We start from the raw sequence: 18998 nt of genomic DNA, 5'->3' as shown, positions 1-18998 counted from the left end.
GGTTGCTAAATTAACTATGTGAATGCATTTTTACCTTTATGAGCATGCTGGTATGGAGAGAAAGTGCTTGTGCCAGAGGTACTTGGAAAAATGGATGAAATGCCAGAGGTAGCCCCTGTGCCTGCAATATAAGCAGAAATGCCATAAACTTCCATGGTTTCTTCATCTAGTCAAAGGAATATGCTGACTCCAGTAAACAGAGACTTAGCTTTGATTGCATTTCCCAATCATTATCAAAGAACCATTAAAAAAAGCAACCATTGTTGCTTTTTGAAGTGTTACTAATCCAAAGACATGATTCTGGCATATTGAGAATTGTACAAAGATCACATTTTTGCATAGCATCTACAGGGAGTGGAATAAGTCAGTGCTCCTGAACAGTTACAAACATAGAAGAAATCCAAGCATCTTCAGACACAGACATGTCCAACTGTGATACATGGATTTCTGTGTCACAGATCTGTCATAGAATCATAGAATGGTTTGGGTTGAGAGGTACCTCCAAAATTCATCTAGTCCAACCCCTCTGCAGTAAGCAGGGACATCCTCCATTAGATCAGGCTGCCCAGAACCCTGTTGAGCCTGACCTTGCCTGTCTCCAAGGATGGGACCTCAATTACCTCCCTGTGCAACCTGTTCCAGTGTTCCACTCCCCTCATGGTAAAGAACTTCCTCCTAATGTTCATCTTAAATCTTTGATTTAAAACCATTGTCCCTCATGCTACCTCTACAGGCCTTTGTAAAGAGTGTCTTTCCAGCTTTCTTGTGGGCCCCCTGCAGATACTAGAAGGTCACTATTAGGTCTCCCTGGAGTCTTCTCTTCTCCAGGCTGAACCACCTCAGCTCCCTCAGCCTGTCCTCATAGGAGAGGTGTTCCAACCACCTGATGATTTTTGTGTCCCTCCTCTGGACCTGCTCCATCAGGTCCATGTCCTTCTTGTGTTGAGGACACCAGACCTGGACACAGTAACAGAATAAAGGGACAGAATAAAGGGCCGTAATCACCTCTCTTGATCTCTTGGCCACCCTTTTGTCATGGGTAGTGGAAATTTTTCCAGGATCCAGGTGATGAATTAAACTATATACAACCTCCACTCCACTATTTGCAACTACAGGTCCCAGGTCCCAGCTAGTAAATTCATCAGATTAGTGTTTCTCACAAGCATCCTTCACTAGCAGGATCACTGTGATTTATGCAAGCACCCAAGACCCCATAGGAAAACCTAAAAAAGGTGACAGATAATAGTGTGGAATGCCTGTATGTTTCATGGGCCTGTACTATCATAAAAGGGAATATTAGAATGTCCTGCAGTCTAACAGGACAGTATGTTTCTTACGATTCCCCCTGTCAATCCCTATCTATATTCTGGGGAGGGAGCAAATCCACCAAATCAGTGAAATAAAGAACTTGTGGGAATGCTTCACACTGTCAGAGGAATGAGATTGTCCAATAAGGGTTTCCATGTCTGAATTCTATGGTTAAGTTTAAAAGTTATTATTAATCTTCTCGATGGTACCACACACCATGATTTCAAAGCATTAGAACAAGTAATAAATTAACATATTTTGACAATACTAGACAATACTGAATACTGTTAGGAATAAGGCTGTTGATGGGAATGCTTTCATGGAGGATGGTGTTGGCATAAAATTCCAAAACAGCATAAAAAAGTTAGAGTTGGGAGAAAGCATTCTCCTCACTCCCAAGCAAAACTTTAATATAATTGGTAAGCAGGTAATAAAAGCAGCAACTATCAACAATATCTTTTGGCTTGGAAAAGCAATGCAATCCCTCCTACTTTGTATTAGCTGTCTATGGAAATGTCCAGTGATAATTAAATGTAGGAGATCTAAAGCCAAAAGACTGTTCCCGTCATCTGTAAGGTGCACATAGCACACAACTCCACAAGCTGTTTTGGCAACCAGAGTAGCTGAAAACTACTTTGAAATTAAATCCACCAGGTAAACCTGACAGGAAATTGAGCACAGACATTAAGAGAAATGGTTTCTAAAAAGATAAAAAAGTATTACCTAATAGGAAGCATGGCTGCACGTAGTGAATGAGAATTACAGACTTTAAGTGCCTACAAAAGATTGTTTGCAGGTGGTTTCACAAGAAATGCTATTTAACAATGGTAAAACTTCTTTCAGACCTCATTTGTTGGAAGAAAATGGATTAATTTATTGTAACTGAGGGTTTTGTTCAGGCTGAAGCAGTGTTTTAATAGCATTTAAAATACACTAATTTGTTGATTTACATGCTTTATATATATATATATATGTATGTATGCTTTTCATTTAATAATAGGCACATTACATCAGCCTTGCCTTTGGTTCCTTCTCTGTGGCAGACTTTCTTTTAAGAATAACTAGTTATGAACTCCCAAAACTGCAATACAATAGTAGACCATCTAGGCATCAGTAGGTGAAGATGCCATCTCCATGTAGTGGAGATTAAAGATAGGTAATTTATTAATTTTTTGACAATTCTTCATGAAACTGAAGTGAACTATCCTTGATCCCAACCTCTGTATTTATTCATCATGGCTGGACAATGGAAGAAATCTAGTCAATGGCCAATGTTGTAGCCCAGCACTTCCTTCAAGTCCACAGCCACCAGGCTCAATGCCTATTCTTGCAATCCCCCTGGCAAATCAACTTACAGCCAATTCTAATTCTGTGCAGTCCTTGCAAGCTGCAACAAGTTAACAATAGCTTTTCTTATACTGTCTTTCAGTGAATACAGGCAAACTGTGCTGCTTTGTCTGTGTGGAGCTTATCTAACAAGCTTCAGCTCGTCTCCTCCATAAGCAAGCTTTATCAAACTCTCGTCTCTCTGATTTCCGACATCTGGAATATGTAGTCACTGAAGTATTTCTGCCTAATCAATCTTTCAGTTGTTTCCCATTGTTAACCTCATGTTTTCCACCCATCTGTGAAAGGAAGTTGAGCCTTTCAAGGTGGTAAGTCACTCAGTGGCACGTAGCACAGGAACGGTAAGGAGGAAGGTCATCCATTCTTTGTTCAGCATGATGTCACTCTTCACCCGTCTCTATCCATCAGGATACTATGTGCTGCCCACGCCTTGCACAGAGATGTATGTACACACAAGAGCTGCTCCTACACACAGCAGAGAACTGCTTCGTCTCCAGAGCCTACGTGTGGAATTTTCTCTGCATGGGAATGGGGCCACCTCATTTGTTCTGTAGTGCCTTTCATGGCAGAATCAAGGTTGGTGCTAAAACATGATGGCCTTCTACATATGCCTGGGTGTGAGTTAGTCCTTATGCATATTTTAAGCCTATTATCAAATTTAATAATTTGGCATATTCGTTACAAGCCAAGAACGTTTCTTTAGATGTGGCTTAGAAGAAAGTGCCAATTTGTGCACCTGCACTACAAAAGGAACCCAAAATGCTCCAGCTTCTGCAGAACTTCAGTTTGTCTCATCTTTGTGTGAGCAAAGAGAAAAAGAACTTGTAGCTGCTGCTTTTTGCCAGTTCAGCACTACACCATGACTGCAATATCAGTTGTTCCTGTGCACATCCAATTTTGCATTCCAACCACATTATTAATTCTGGTTCCACTTACATAACCTAGAAAGACTTAGATATAGCTCAGGCAGGGACATCCTAAGGTGTTACAGCACAACGTATGGAAACAGCTCTGTTTTAAGACAAAAAGACTGATGGATGCAATATAGCTGTGCAAAAGAGTATTTTATATTCCTAGAGACCTGTAAATGATATTGTAGGAACGTGATACAGGCATTAGGAAAGAAGTATATTGCTGAAGATTAGTCAGCTTTTGCATTATAAATATTTTTATTAAAAAAATGTGATTTCTTGGAGTCTAAGTATAGTTTCATTTTAAAAAGGATTGTTTAAAAGCACAATTGAATTTGCATTCACATTTGAGTAATTCAGATTTTTTACCTCAAAAGGTAACTTTAACCTAAATTGCCACGCTGTCAGACTTTCGCCCTCATAGTGAACAAATGCTGGGCAATGAAATAACATTACTTTTCTTTGTTTCAAAGAACCTGTCTGCTTCACCTAACAGCACTGTTGCAGTTGTTCACGTATCTTGGGACAGACTTGCAGTAAGAAGTGACAAAACAACTAGATTTGTGAAAGGAGGAGAGCACAGAGAAGGGAGATTTTAGTAACATGCCCCCTTGTAAGTGTTGGAATAAAATCTGATGCAATATGAGACCATATGTGCTCCTGACATATGTCGCTGGTGGCGTCAGCTTACTGGTCCATGCAAAGGACTGCTGCTCACAGCCAGCAACAGCTTTTTTCTTTTAAGTTTATTTAATAACATATTATATAAACACCCAAAGCGTATATACAACAAACTATCAGACTGATCCTAAAATAAGAAGTGTTTAAGAAAATTATTTGTGCATATATGTATCTTGCCACTGAGTGCAGCTTGTTTTCTTCTGGTGCATCCCTTTTCTCACAGCCACGGTCCACTTATGAATAGCAACGCATGCTTGCTACAGCTAACCAAGCTGCAACTGCCATCATTGAGACTGCTTTACAGGAGCAAAGTAAGTTAAAGCACACACACAAAATAAATATATAGCAGCCTGGAATGTGAAATTTAAACTAAATTATATTGAGATGAATTTCAATAAAGATAGACAGTTAATGGTTGATGAAATAATAGAAAACTGGATTATAACTAAAGCTAGTAATAAATAAAGACCTAAATATGCAGAAAGCCAACATCAGAATTTTCAAATTGATGTAAATATATATTCAAGTACTTACATGAAAGCTTTGGTTTCAAACTTAAGGAAACAACACTTCATATGGAAACCCTGTGCACTTTGAAAGCTGAAGCAGCAGTGAAAACCAAACCCTCTCCAAGATGTCTACATGACTTCAGTAATCAAACTTAAACCAGTCCTCAAAACATTACAAATCACTAATTACAGAGCAGACCTTAGACAATGGAAGACTGTCTTGCTACTATTTATTTTGCTGTCTTTTATTTTCAGAGGATATACAGCACACTGTAGGACACACAGCACACTGTAAGACAAGTTGCTCTGATGCTTCCTAGCGACACAAGCAGATACTACAGGCAGCTATTAAACCAAGAAAAGCATGAAGTAAACTAACACCTGAGGCTGAACTTCCTAAAAACGGTGCTAGCAAAGTTTCCTCAGACTTCTATTCCTGATCTGGTCATAGCCACTGTAAGCAACCACTGCTGTTCAAACACATAGAAGGAAGTATTTCATGTTGTTGTGCTCTCTGTAATGGTTTTAACTGTATTATTTATCTCTTTTCATTTTGCCAGGGTGGTGAAGTGGCCTTAGCCTGACAATTAATTTGCATCTATTGGAATTCTGTTTAGGATTCACTTGAAGCTGTAATCACTGCACAGTACTAGTCATAGGCACGTGCTCCAAGAACTAAGCCTATACTCAAAAATTCAGTATAATCTCTTTCTCTGTGCAATATGAAGGGGATATTTGCCATTTAAACCTTATTACAATGATTTCAGGGCATCAGAAGGAAAAGAACAGGCATGCAAGATGCTGCTGTCCCATTTATGGTTTAGGGGTGAACTTTGTAGAGTAGGGTTATCGGTTGGACTTGGTGTTCCTGAGGGTCTTTTCCAACCTGAATGTTTCTGTGATTCTGTGATTTTGCCGGCATCTTCACAGCCAGCCTGTACAGGCAGTGGAAAGCTGCAGCTCTGCATTTTTGCAGCTTGTTAGCCTGGCCAGACTAATGCTGAAGAAACTTGCAACATCTCCCATGGACAGATGGTGCTCCCTCTCCTGGAGCTGAAGCTCCAGGACAAACTGAAATGTCAAAGTCATTGGAGTTTTCTTTCAGGAGAACTGCATAGGAGCAGATGCCAGCCTGAGTGATACCTGGGCCAAACTTTCTCAGCAGTTAAAGACAGCGTACTCCATATTTGCTTCTCAGATCCCTCCTTTTGAAAGTTTATGGCTGAGGCTGGCCAGTTTTGTCCTAAGATTAGGTTCCTTTCCTAATACAGACAAATCCTAAGGGGCTGTGATTTAGACCATACCACCAGTGAACAATAAAGCAGTTCCTTCAACTTTTTGCCCATTCCATATGTGAAGTGTTCCAAGATCAAACAAACTAACAAAAACAGCATAAAAAAACCCCACCCCACAAAGAAAAGTTTGTTAGCTGCAGCTAATAAGCCTATCCAAATGTAAGCATAATGTGAAACAGAAGGAAAATCAAAACAAAACAAAATGTCCTGTTGATCATACTCTAAAAGAACAAAACTGGTAAGGAAACAAAGTCTGTGATATTATAAAGAATAGAGTTAAAATAAAAATATCTGAAATAATTGTTTTTCACTAATACAAGTGGTTTTGGCAGTAGGTTTGTTTGTGTTAAGCTCTTCAGTGAAGGAGGATGAGTTCTTGGTCTTCAGGACATGGGTAGAGAAATGACCTCCCAGTTACAACTTGTCATGAAAAGCTTCCATCCAGTTAGTCAATTGTTCCATCTCCTCTGTTCAGTTGCTTTTTGAGTTATAATGATACAACAATAAAAACTATCTTCTATGTTTCTAGATGCTATTTGTTCTCTGGTAATTAAAAACATAGCTACTTGTTTTCCTTTGTTGTTTTGCTGTTTTAAATAGATTCCTGAAGCCTCAGCAGTAGGTGTAGACTTAAAAAAGCACACACACATTAATTATTGCAGCTTTTAAAATATGCAAGCAGAAAAAAAAGGTAAGAGGAAATGACAGTATTTTGTGCATGAATAGATACAGATGAAAAAAAGGAAAAACCTCAGTCAGTTGCTAAAGTTCTCTAGCTCAAAAATTTGTGAGTGGGACAAGGAGTTGTGTTGTTGATGTTAATGTGTTAAAAACAACTTCAGAGTAAATGTTCTTCAAGGTTTTGTGTCAGTATTTGATTTTGTTTTCTTCTGTCATTTTTTAAATGTAATGGCAAATATAAAAGTTGAGAGAGAGGAGCAGAAATTGTCTGAGAATTGCAGCTGCAATTTCTCTATCAGAGAAGCTCCAGGTAGGCTTAAGTTTTCCATCTTTTGCATTCAACTTTACACTGGATAAAAGAAAAGAAAAAAACCACAAACCCCCACACAAACTACCAACACAAAAACAATAAAAACACCCTACGTAGTAATTCCAAATCCAGAGGTGTTGACAGAAAATCCAGCACCATTAACCACATCTTAAAGTGGTTTGGTGCTCATTATTTGATTTGCATAGGAAACCTGCCTCTCCTACTTTTTGCAGAGCTGCAATTTATCACAAAGGTACTGTATGCCAGTTTACTGTTAGCAAGGGGCAGTAATGGCTCATGATCTGCTTCAGGCATGGCTTGAAGGTTTCACTTCTTTGACGGCTTGACATTGTGTTTCTCTGGGTTTAGGAGACCAGTCTTGAGGTGCAGTAGACTTGAGGGAGCTGCATGTTGAGAGCCCAGAAGACTTCCATAGTTATTTCACAGTGCACAAGATAGTGCAAAATTGCAGTCTTTATGGTGATGTTTATCCTTTTCCCAGTAAGAAAAATCTTCCCTGCTACAGCAGCACATATCCTTATGCTCACATACGGACAGCCCCTTCTCCATAGGCGCCTATTGCTTGTCATCTGAGATGAAGCCTGCTATTCCTCCCAGGCTGCTGAACAGCATTGCTCCCGTCTTTCAGTCCAAAGAGTTTAAACACCACAACCTCTCCATACATTTGCCTCAATTAAAGTGCTGACCTCTGTGAAATGATTAGACGGTGTTGGGCGATAGGTTGGACTTGATGATCTCGAAGGTCTTCCGAAGGTCTTCCCCAACCTGGTTAATTCTGTATTCTGTATTCTGTAAACATCTCACTCTCCTCCTCTTCCAACCTATTTTGTGCTATTTATGTTTCAAGTCCCTTGAGAGGCAGAAAGAAAAACACCCAACAAACCACCAAAAACAAAAACAAAAACAAAACCAGTAGCTGACACAGACCCTTCAGGGAATTTCTTCCTCACTTTCAATGCTTTCTACACTCATATTTTCAGTTGCTGAGACACAGGGTGTTCATCTCCTTTCTCCATCCATTTCAAGGTTTACGGAATGTGTAGGAGATGAAAGTTGCACAGCAGGTTCTTAGAGTTGAAAGTTATTTGTTTGCCCTTTGATCAAACCCAAATACTTTTCTGCCAGATAAAATGTATCATCAGGCAAATTCTCTGAGCAGGTTTCCATGCAGCAGCACACGCACCTCACATCATTCTCCCTCTGGCCCTCTGTGGCACACAGGCCAGGCACTTCACCAACAGGATATTTTTCCACCTAAGGGGGGCGCTGCTGTCCTCCAACCCTGTTTCAGACATGCTAAAGGTGTGAAATGGGATTTATCTGCCTTCATTTTTCTGTCTGGAAGTGCAGAGCCAGAGTTCATCAGCTATAGTTTCCTGGTTTTAAGTAATTTGCCATTGTTCATTAGGTCACCTTTCTCCAGAAGTGTGCTTTACGCAGGAGTGTTTGAAAGAAAAGGAGCTCTAGGGCAGAGTCTCCACTTCAGTAAGAGGTTGTCTCCTGAACATTGTTCAATGCTATTTTGAAGTATTAAGAAAGGAACAGAAGATTCCACTTGGACCACTTGGAGTTATCATTCTGGGTTCTCCACCACAATAGCTAATTGTTAAACAGAAGGATGTTCTGCATGGAAGAACCATTCCTTCCATTGAGCTGATATTATCCTTCACATAACAGAAGCTGTGTGCTCGTGTTAAGGTGTGCTCAAAGCACAGGACTTTGATGAATTTTGAACATGCAAACCTCAAAAAATTATGTGGTTGTCCAACACTGAACTGGTTACCTTTTCTTTACACTGGTATAATTTGATGACAGTGAAATGTGTGATAGAGATCATTTGCTAATGCTATGCTTCCTGCTAGCATAACAACAAGCTTTTCAAGAAGTTCCTGCAGCAAGGCTGGTTTTCTGGTTTCTGGAGTACAAATGGTTACCTTTGAATTAGGGAACTGCCATTCCAAATAGGGTCTAGAGGTTTAGACATCATTACCCAAACTGCCTGAACTTAGTGATTTGAGGTATTTTGATTTTAAGAAGCTTTCCTACTTTTTGAACACCTGTGTTACAGTTTGAGCTGGGTGCCCCCCTGCAGTGTTTACTTCCTGTGTCCAGAAATCCAGCCCAGGGGTGGACACAGGAAATTATGTAGTATTTCCTACCACAATCCTTTGCACCACTATGAGATGCAGTGCGGAGTCTAGCACCTGCTCTTTTCTTCCTCCTCCGTCAGCCGGTAACTGGGGGAGATGTCTCCTGGCTTTGGGCCTGGCTAGGCCCAAGGCCACGGGGGGATGGGCAGTCTCAGATCTGGCCAGCTGAGACTAGCCTAGCAGTGGGAGGGGGAAGAAGGAGCCCTGGGGATCTCGGGTGTACCCTCAGGTAGGGATGGGATCTCTCTGGGTCTGTTTGGGGATTTTTCTTTGTCACTGTGCTTTTGCTTTTCTGTAAATGTTCACTGCTTTCTATTTAAACTTTCCATCACTTTTGCAATCCGTTTGTCTGAGTGTTTATTGTTGCCAGGGGTGGGGAAGGGGGCTGCCTCAACCCAGCACAACCTGTAATCATATGGCTGATTTCATAGATTTGATTCAAATTGTAATTTTTACTCTTTCTAGGACTAATGCTTTCTCCTGTGTTAGTACCCAGTCAATTTGTTGGTTTATGTACCTGCCTAAATTCCTTTCAAACATAATATGTATTTATTCTTCTGTCTGCCAAGCAAAAAATTGAATGTGGTTAATCAGTTGTGGAATTTGTACTTTCCTTACTTACAGAACTGAGTACATTGTGTTTCATGTCTGCCAGATATCCTATAAAAGGAATAATAGCTCTAAGATCTTCTGGTAGTTCCTTGCCAAATCAGTAAACTACAACATGTTTGTTAATATTAAAACCCCATTTCAGCATGTGTTTGAGGCAGACCATCAGAACTGAGGAAGGGATTAATTTCTGGCTGTGGGCTAGCAGCAGGCATAGTTGTATTCTCACCAGCCAGGCAGCTAGCCTGCACTCACATGCAGGAGAAAGTATGTCTGCATCCTCCTTCCATATATCCATAACTCCCACTGAGACTCCTACCCTTATGTTTTCACTTACTTCTCCACCTCTCCTAACACCTTACATTTACCTCATTTCCTAGCACAGAACTATCTCACTGAAATCACATTCACCCTGCTCTTTCCCACTCCTGCTTTCTCAGGAACACTGCAGGACCACGTGGGTTTCTGCATCTAAGCAAGGCAAGGGACTGTACTGCTGATTCACCACTTTGCATTCAGACAGTTCAAGAATATGCTTCCTCCCAGGTTGTTATTCCTCATCAGGAGCTCTGTGAGGTGATAATTTTCCCCTGGCTTAACTGAGCCCTATAACTTTTGGAAAGGTGGTAGGTGTTCATGACATCCTCACAGAGCACAAATGATGCAGAGTTCAGCAGCATCTGAACTAATTACTCTTTATATACACAAATAATCTCATTACTTTCATATCAACCTCTGCTTTCAGATCAATCAAGCAAAAAATATCAATTATTTATCATGACACAGACTTTCAAAATAATAGAAGAGAAACAGAATTTCAGTTTTAGGTATATTAGGTTTCTCTGTGGGACTGATTATTTTGTGTGTGTTGTTTTGTTGTTGTGGTTGTTTGGGCTTGGTTTTGTGTTGGCTTTTGTTTGCTTGATTGTTTTGTTTTGGGTTTTTCAGTGATTTTTCTCCTGATCTGCTCCAGATTTTCTGAGAAGGATTGTGAATTAATTTCTCCTTTCCTTTCCTTTCCTTTCCTTTCCTTTCCTTTCCTTTCCTTTCCTTTCCTTTCCTTTCCTTTCCTTTCCTTTCCTTTCCTTTCCTTTCCTTTCCTTTCCTTTCCTTTCCTTTCCTTTCCTTTCCTTTCCTTTCCTTTCCTTTCCTTTCCTTTCCTTTCCTTTCCTTTCCTTTCCTTTCCTTTCCTTTCCTTTCCTTTCCTTTCCTTTCCTTTCCTTTCCTTTCCTTTCCTTTCCTTTCCTTTCCTTTCCTTTCCTTTCCTTTCCTTTCCTTTCCTTTCCTTTCCTTTCCTTTCCTTTCCTTTCCTTTCCTTTCCTTTCCTTTCCTTTCCTTTCCTTTCCTTTCCTTTCCTTTCCTTTCCTCTCCACACCCCCCCCACCCCCCCCCCCCACACCCCCCCCCCACGCTTCCTCAAGGAGAAGTATGCATTCTAGGGTGTTGCCTTTACATTATAGTGCCTGGCTGTCCCTTCTCTCCACTGCAGGAAGAGGTACCTATCCATTGCACACAAATGCAAACAAACAGGTACCGTTAGTGTGTCACACACACATACTTCCCCCTCCCGCCCTCCTCCCCGCGCCCTTCATTAGCAGCTCCTTTTGTCAATGAAATCTACAGAATTACCTCTCTTATCAGTACTGACAATCACATGCAAACATCAGCCCATGTATCAGTTTGAAACCAAAGGATGTGAAAAGCTGTCACATACTTTCACTAGGATCTACAGTGTCCCACGTTTCATAGCTGAACTGAAGATGAGGTTTTTAAACACAGATTTATGACTTCCTCTAACCACTGGTTAAGTAACCATAATAAGTCCTGTATAGCATATCATGGAATCATACAATTGCTTCTTAACCGTTGAAAACCAGAGCACAATTGAACACCAGCAGGTTCTAAAATCAACAATCTCTCCCCGGATGTTCAGATTTTAGTCCTGTTGGCAAGGCTAGTTGGAAGCAGAAATTGCTTTGCCAAAGATGGAGTTATTTTTTGAATGTAATAATAACCACTGGAAAACTTTGTATTGAGCTTCCAGATGACGGCAAGTCAAAGCCAGATGAAAAGCACAGAACCCCCAGAGCACTTACATTCTTTGGTGTTAGGAGGCGCCAACAGGCACGAGTAACACACCATCCCGTATATGTTGCGAGGTCTGTTTTCCAGCATGTAGTAACTGAAATGAAGGGCAAGATGAGGCAAAACAGTGTGAATTAATATGCTATGACTGAGTATGGTTCAGCAGCAACCAATTATACCGAGATAAAATCATTTAGAAAAGCTCTCTTACAAGCAATTTGATGCAAAGATTGTTCTTTTTTTTTTTTTTTTCCCTTTTTAACTGTGAATGGAAGCAGTGTTTCTCTTCTTCCTCTCCTAAAATGCAGTTAATCAACCATCAAGCCTACATGACAAGCAGTAGTATCATTGCCTAAAACAACATTATTCTTGCTGAGCTCAAGCTGCAGTTTACAGCATGCCCTGAAATAGGTTTTATTCAGAATAAGGGAATGCTATTTTTTGAAGCAGTAATCTTTCAAGCAAGACTACCAGTTGGATACGGTTGGCTAATTTTTTCACAAACAAGAATAATCTCCTCAACGTTAAAACCAAACCAAGCCAAATCAGAATATAAAAGCACTACTCTGCCAGGGAAAGCCAGATTAGGTTTCACAGGTTTTCTTCTTTCATTAGTTTCTTGGTGTATAGTTAGTCCCTGATAATGGAATTACAGCACAAAGGAAAGTTTTTCCTTATTGGAAGTTCTGGGCTGCTAATAAAGTTAGTGTTGACATGAGGTAATTGGTTATGCAAGAACTGGATCCACAGGCAACCTATCGAGTAAATTGCATCAAAATCATAACAGAGTCAATGTTATGGATATGTCTTTACAAATCACTTGTGAATCACTAGATGTTATTGATGAAATTAAGAAATTCATAATCTGTATTTAACATAATAAACACTTTACACAAAGGGAAATCTGTTTTCTGCTCTTAGGTACCTGCCTATGCATGTGCACTAGGCTTTTCTGTTGTGGAAAATGTATGCACTGTCACAAATTACTGGCTAAAACTGCCCATCAAAATCAGCTGGTCATTAATGAATGCCTAGAAATAATGGATAGAGGTCCAGGAAATGAGTGTGCAGAGATGAGTGATGGGAACACGGGCTGGTGGTACTTCAGAAAGCAGGTAAACTGAACATGGTTCCTCCTTTCTTTCTTAGTGGTTTTAAAAGAATTGCTGGCACCCATCCCTTCAAATGTCTCTTGTTCCCACTCTGCCAGTCTACCCTTCTCTCAGGGGCAAAACTACATTCTTCCTCTCTTACAGGTCTTATATTCACATTAGATTGTGAAGCAGATAGTATGACTGCCAAAAAAAAAAACCAAGGCAAAAGAGTGGCAGTGCAAAGATACATATATAACCTTTTAAGAAAAGACAAGACAGTTAGAATGCACAGTCTAAAAGCTGCAGTGGTTTTGGAAAGACAAACAACTCTTCTGACAATTAATTCAATCAAGCTGTTGAATATTTGTTGGGTTTTGCCACATTGCAGAGTGGTGGAGGACATGCAAAGAAAACTGAAGATGATGTTCATGGCAAGCAACTGAGTTCATCCACATGAGTCAGAAGCTCTGCAGCTGAAAACATGAATGATTGACTCATACAAAGCACTGGCAACAGATCTGTATTTATGGCTACTCTGCAGTGCACCAAATATTAAAGGCAATGCTGGAAATACCTGATCATGGCCCAGTAATGAAATAATGAATTTTCACTATGAGACTCATTCTTTGTCTTTCCTTAACACCTGCAGCCTCAAATTTTTAAGTGCTACAAGCCAAATCCAAGAGTAAAGGCTAGACTGAAAACCAGTCAAAATGCTATTCCTTCCTTAAAACACCTCAGAGGAGAGCACTGAATCCACGTTTGCTCTAACCATGAACAAACACATGAAAAGGAGAAGTGTCTGCAGTGGAGGCATCTCTGCTTACATTTAAAAATAAAATTATTTCTTTGCAGTTTCATCCTTCTTAACCTGTCCTATTTACCGTGATGGAAGATCTTCTAAACAGGAGCAGCAGATGAAGCCTGCAGTGTCAAGAAGGATAGTTCTAGGTACCTCCCAAGTTCACTGGCAGCTGAACTTTGGTTTTGAGCTTTGGAGCCACGCCTTTAAATGTTTCTCTACTCACAGTCATGAGTCCCTGTTGTGTGCATGACAGAGAGTACTATTCCTATTTTACGTGGAAGGGAACCTGAACACAAAGAAGCAGTGGATAGTGGAAGTTGTGTTTGACCAACCTGATAGCCTTTTATGAGGACATAACCAGGTGGATAGATGATGATAGAGCAGTGGATGTGGTTTATCTTGATTTCAGTAAAGCATTTGACACTGTCACCCACTGCATCCTTGCAACTAAGCTGAGGCAGTGTGGTCTGGATGATCAAGTAGTGAAGTGGATTGAGAACTGGTTAAATGGAAGAAGTTGGAGAGTTGTGGTCAGTGGGATGGAGTCTAGTTGGGCCTGTGTCTACTGAGTCCCTCAGGGGTCAGTACTGCAACCACTGCTGTTCAATATATTCACCTATGGCCTGGATGAGGGCACAAAGTGCACTGTCAGCAAGTTTTCTGATGACACAAAACTGGGTGGAGTGGCTGATACAACAGAAGGTTGTGCTGCCATTCAGCAAGACGTGGACAGGGTGGAGAGTTAGGCAGTGAGAAATTTAATGAAATTCAGCAAGGGCAAGTGTAGATGCTTGCTGGGAAACAACCACCCCATGTACCAGCATGGGTTGGGGACTGAGCTGCTGGAGAGCAGTGAAAGGGAAAAAGACCTGGAGATGGAATGTTGACCATGAGCCAGCAATGTGCTCTTGTGGCCAAGAAGGTCAATGCCATTCTGGGGTGTCATAGAAGGGGTGTGGTTAGTAGATCAAGAAAAGTTCTAGAACTTCTACCTCCCCATCTACTCTGCCCTTGTGAGGCCTCATCTGGAATATTGTGTCTAGTTCTGGGTCCCTCAGTTCAAGAAGGACAGGGAACTGCTGGAAAGACTCCAGCACAGAGCCACAAAATGATTAAGGGAGTGGAACATCTTCCTTACAAGGAGAGGCTGAGGGAGCTGGGGCTTTATAGCTGGGAGAAGAGGAGACTGAGGAGTGACCTCATTAGTGTTTATAAATATGTAAAGGGTGAGTGCCAAGAAGATGGAGCCAGGCTCTTCTCAGTGATGCCCAATGACAGGACAAGGTGCAATGCGTGGAAATTGAGGCATAGGAAGTTCCATGAAAACCTGAGGAAAAATTTATCACTGTGGGGGTGATGGAACACTGCAACAGGCTGCCTAGGGAGACTGTGGAGTCTCCCTCTCTGGAAATATTCAAGACCTGCCTGGATGAGTTCCTGTGTGATTGGGTATAGGTGATCCTGCTCTGACAGGGGGGATTGGACTGGATGATCTTTCAAGGTCCCTTCCAACTCCTAACATTCTGTGATTCTGTGATAACCCATGCTCTTATACCAAAGTTTTTCTTCTTTCCTAAAACTGATTATCACCAATAGTGTATAAACAATAGAGGAAGGCATTTGTAACCATGGGGAAGAGGCTGCCAGTTGAGTGGTGTTTTGTCTAAAAATCCTTGATCAGAATGCATCATGTGTTCATCTTTTCCTCTGGCTTCCTTACTGAGCTGGTGAAAAATTGCAAGTGGATGAGATGCCCCTAAATATAGATGGCAGCATGTGGGCTGTTACCTTGGGAAGGTTTGCATGATACTATGGAAGCATATTTCTGAAAATGGAAATTTTGATTTTTCCCTCTCATTGACTCGTGGCCTCTTTGAGGTTTACTGCCCAGGCAAGGGAGCATTCAGCCAGCTGGCACTTACCTAGGTGCCTGGCTGTCCCTGTGTCACTAGGTACAATGAGGAAGGTGGCTGGTCAGTTGCTGCTGCTCACCAGCTCACTGCTCTGACGCAAGGCCTCTGTATTTTCACCACCACCACACAGGAGCAATCTCTGAGGTCTCTTTAAGCTGCATAAGAACTCAAGGCAGCTTCACAGCTTGTTTTAGCACATATTTAATTTATCTTGAGAATTTCACCTCTTCAAGTTCAGAGTAAGAAGGTGTTTCTCCTTAGCTGTTGGCTTTGTCAAACTATCTGGGGGCCTGAGAGTCACACACAGAGTGGCACACTGCCAGACTCAGGCAGGCCAGTTTCTGCTCCAGGTTACACCTGTGCAAACATGCTGTTTTGAGATTGCTCCCCAAGCACCAGCTGTGCAAGCTTATTATTTTCAGCTAGTACTCTGTTCCCACCTGTGTGACCTCATTAGTCCTGACAAAAATTGCAAAAGAGCAACTGTTGCCACTATTTAACTTTCCTGCTCTTTATGATATAGGAGGGGAAGTCAAGAGGGAACTCAGTTCAAATCACATCATCAGTCTGTTCAGCTGGCATCTAGACAAGTCCTTCTTTTTATTTGTAAACTGTGAACATTTCACACAGACTCACTGACATAATAAACCTGGAAGCTTGCAGGGCCTCTTTAGCAGGGCCTCTTTTGTAGTGTAGGTTGTACAGTGTCTGCAAACCACAGAAAAGCCAAATGTCAGTAGGACTTACTCTCTCAACCAAAGAGGCATACTGGCCGAAACTGAAAATGTATGTAAGGTGAGGTTGTGTTTCAGAGTATTTACTCACCTTAAAAAAAAACACAAAAGGTTGAGAAAGCAACTGTGTGCTTGGGTTTGCAGACTTTCTAAGGTAATACAGTCAAGAAGATATTGCCAACACACTCTATGTAACAATTGCTTTGTCATCATTACTATTGGAATTATACTGAGTATAAGACACCATTAAAAAGACAGAATTCACGGCATTCATTTTAAGCCCCTTCAGCCACCCCTGGAACTTGTTTTAAGTCTGAACAGCAGTATGCACACCACATTAGCAGCTCTTTAGACCTGTTTCTGTTGACTAGAAAGGAGCCTGAGAGACTAAAAAATGTGTTGGTAAATCACACCTAATAGCTATGTTAGCTAAAGACCTCTACTACTGACAAAGCAGCCAGTTCCTAAATACCCTAGAGTGCCAACATCTACTCTATAGGGTACCGATGGTGTCTTCATGGACCTTGTTAGTAGGATGTAGAAGTTCAAAGGTGGCTCTCTGGATCTGCAGCTGGGGGCCAATTTGAATTTCTGAGACCATCTAAAATGGCACTGCACCCCTGTGCTTGGATACATGATCTGTTCCCTTTCCACTTCTAGCAAGAAGAGAAGTTTCAACTTTTCTAGTTGTTCCAAACAGTTGTTTCTCCAGTGTAATATCAGTAAGATTAATGACATAATCTGATTTACTAAAGTCAGTGGTGCTTTTGAAACACTTGAATGTATTCTTCTAGCAGAGATTAAACAGCATAAGCCAACAGTATTGTATCTACAGTCAGCTAGAACATGAAGAGAGGCTGTCAGAGGTTTTGACATTAAAAAAAGGTATTTTGCAGTGCCTTGGGTAGAACAAAGGTCTATGGTTAAATCTTTACCCTGGGAGACAAGGGCCACACTCTGCATCATTCTCCTGATCTCCAGGTGTCATGACTGTAGCTCGGAAAAAACCCTCGCAGTCTTTGTGCCGCCTGCATATCTGGTAACCTCCTCTGGAAAATTTCTCTGAAGGACAAGGAATGCAGCCATAGTCCTCATCTTTGGTGCCGTATCCACATGTCTGCAACAACACAAAGTCAGTGAAAGGAAGGCTTGTGCTGCACACTGGCTTCTAGCAAAAGGGACTGTTTTTATCTTGGGCAGTTGGCTGTGTAGCACAATGTTATACCAAGGGAAAGAAGCCTGTCATTTGGCCCCTCAAAAAGGACTGTCTCCTAAAAAGGCTATAGAGGGATATAAGGATGTAGCATGCTGTGTCCTGGAGAGCATTGTGCTCCTTGAAAGCGGTTCCTCATAGATATTTATACCATATTCCAGCAAACCATAGAAGTGAATTTCAACTACTGCTCAGACAGAAAGTGAATGGAAAATTGAAGAGTAGAGAAGGTTACACGGGAAACAGAGCTATGGCAGGGATATCAGTGATCTGGCTTTCATGCTTAGAGAGGCCAGAAGGACCATTACAAAAGGCAGGATGAGATTTTGTAACCTCTGAACTCACATGTCCCAGCTGAACATTATGTTTAGATTAAATAAAACTAAACCAAACTGGTTATTATTCAAACAAACTTGTTCAGGACTACCAACTGTGTGAAATTCTTGCAATAGGATGTTTATCCCATTAAAACCAAACAGGATTTCAGTAATTTATTTTTTTTTTAATAAGCAACAATTATCTGTTGTAAATAAAATACTTACTTAGGAACCATAATTTAAAATGTTGCAGAAGCATCCAAGTTTCTCTAATGCCAAAATATCTTAGTGGGAGAGCAAAATTAAACTCTCCGTGCAGGGGGCCAGTGAGCATGCCAGACTAACCAATTTATGGTAACCAATTTATGACACCATGCTGGAATGGTAGCATCATATTTAAAATAACTATTGAGTTGAGAATGCACTGGCAGAGCCTATGGGTGAAACTTTCACCTTACAACTGTTACAGTACCATTTTCAACAGGTTGCTCCTGGGATGCGTTGTACCAGTATGCACGTGTGGAGTGCCTTGTTCTCACAACACCTCTTCATGTGTGAGCACTCCTGCTTAAGCATCTGTCCTTCCCCATTTTCTCTCCAACCTATACATTACAGTCATGTAAACACTTGTTTTTTTGCATTTGGTGCTTGATGTGTGTCCCCCTACCAGCAGAAGAAGCTGAAATTACCATGTAAGGCTCTTCGCCTGGCTCGCACTTGGGGCAGTCATGGCACATGCCTGTGGTCTGGTTGTAGTATTCATTCTCGCCACAGTTGGAGTATTCAGCACTGACAGAGTACACCAGGGAGACCTGTCACCAGAGAGCATTCCAGAGTCACTTCCACTGCCTTTGTCCACCATGCTTCACTCCCTCCCCTTGCCCAGATGCTGTGGCTCAGAAAGCAGTGGGGGAAACATTGCAAAACATTGTAAACACTCCTAACACTCAGAAAGAGAAGTGATGACAATACATAGGCAACCTGGTCCTTCTAAGACTTTTTCAGAGCACTGATG

General features: G+C 41.2%; 1 protein-coding gene across 5 annotated transcripts in view; it reads right to left on the bottom strand.

The window, feature by feature from the left end:
• EDAR (ectodysplasin A receptor) overlaps nt 1–18998 on the bottom strand; it is a 75191-nt gene that overhangs the window by 9652 nt on the left and 46541 nt on the right. For all 5 annotated transcript variants that reach the window (XM_068137442.1, XM_068137434.1, XM_068137420.1 and 2 more), the window contains exons 3-6: nt 18673–18795; nt 17389–17570; nt 11919–12004; nt 35–121 (exon numbers count right to left, since the gene is read on the bottom strand). In XM_068137442.1, coding sequence (XP_067993543.1) covers nt 35–121; nt 11919–12004; nt 17389–17570; nt 18673–18795 — 478 coding nt within the window. The remainder of the gene's footprint in view (nt 1–34; nt 122–11918; nt 12005–17388; nt 17571–18672; nt 18796–18998) is intronic.

Source organism: Melanerpes formicivorus, unplaced genomic scaffold (genome assembly GCF_026170545.1).
Source record: "Melanerpes formicivorus ecotype bairdi unplaced genomic scaffold, bMelFor1.0.p_v2 SCAF_1, whole genome shotgun sequence".
NCBI classification, from domain to species: domain Eukaryota; kingdom Metazoa; phylum Chordata; class Aves; order Piciformes; family Picidae; genus Melanerpes; species Melanerpes formicivorus.
Note: the sequence above shows the minus strand (reverse complement) of the source record. Positions and strands in the feature narration are given on the sequence as shown.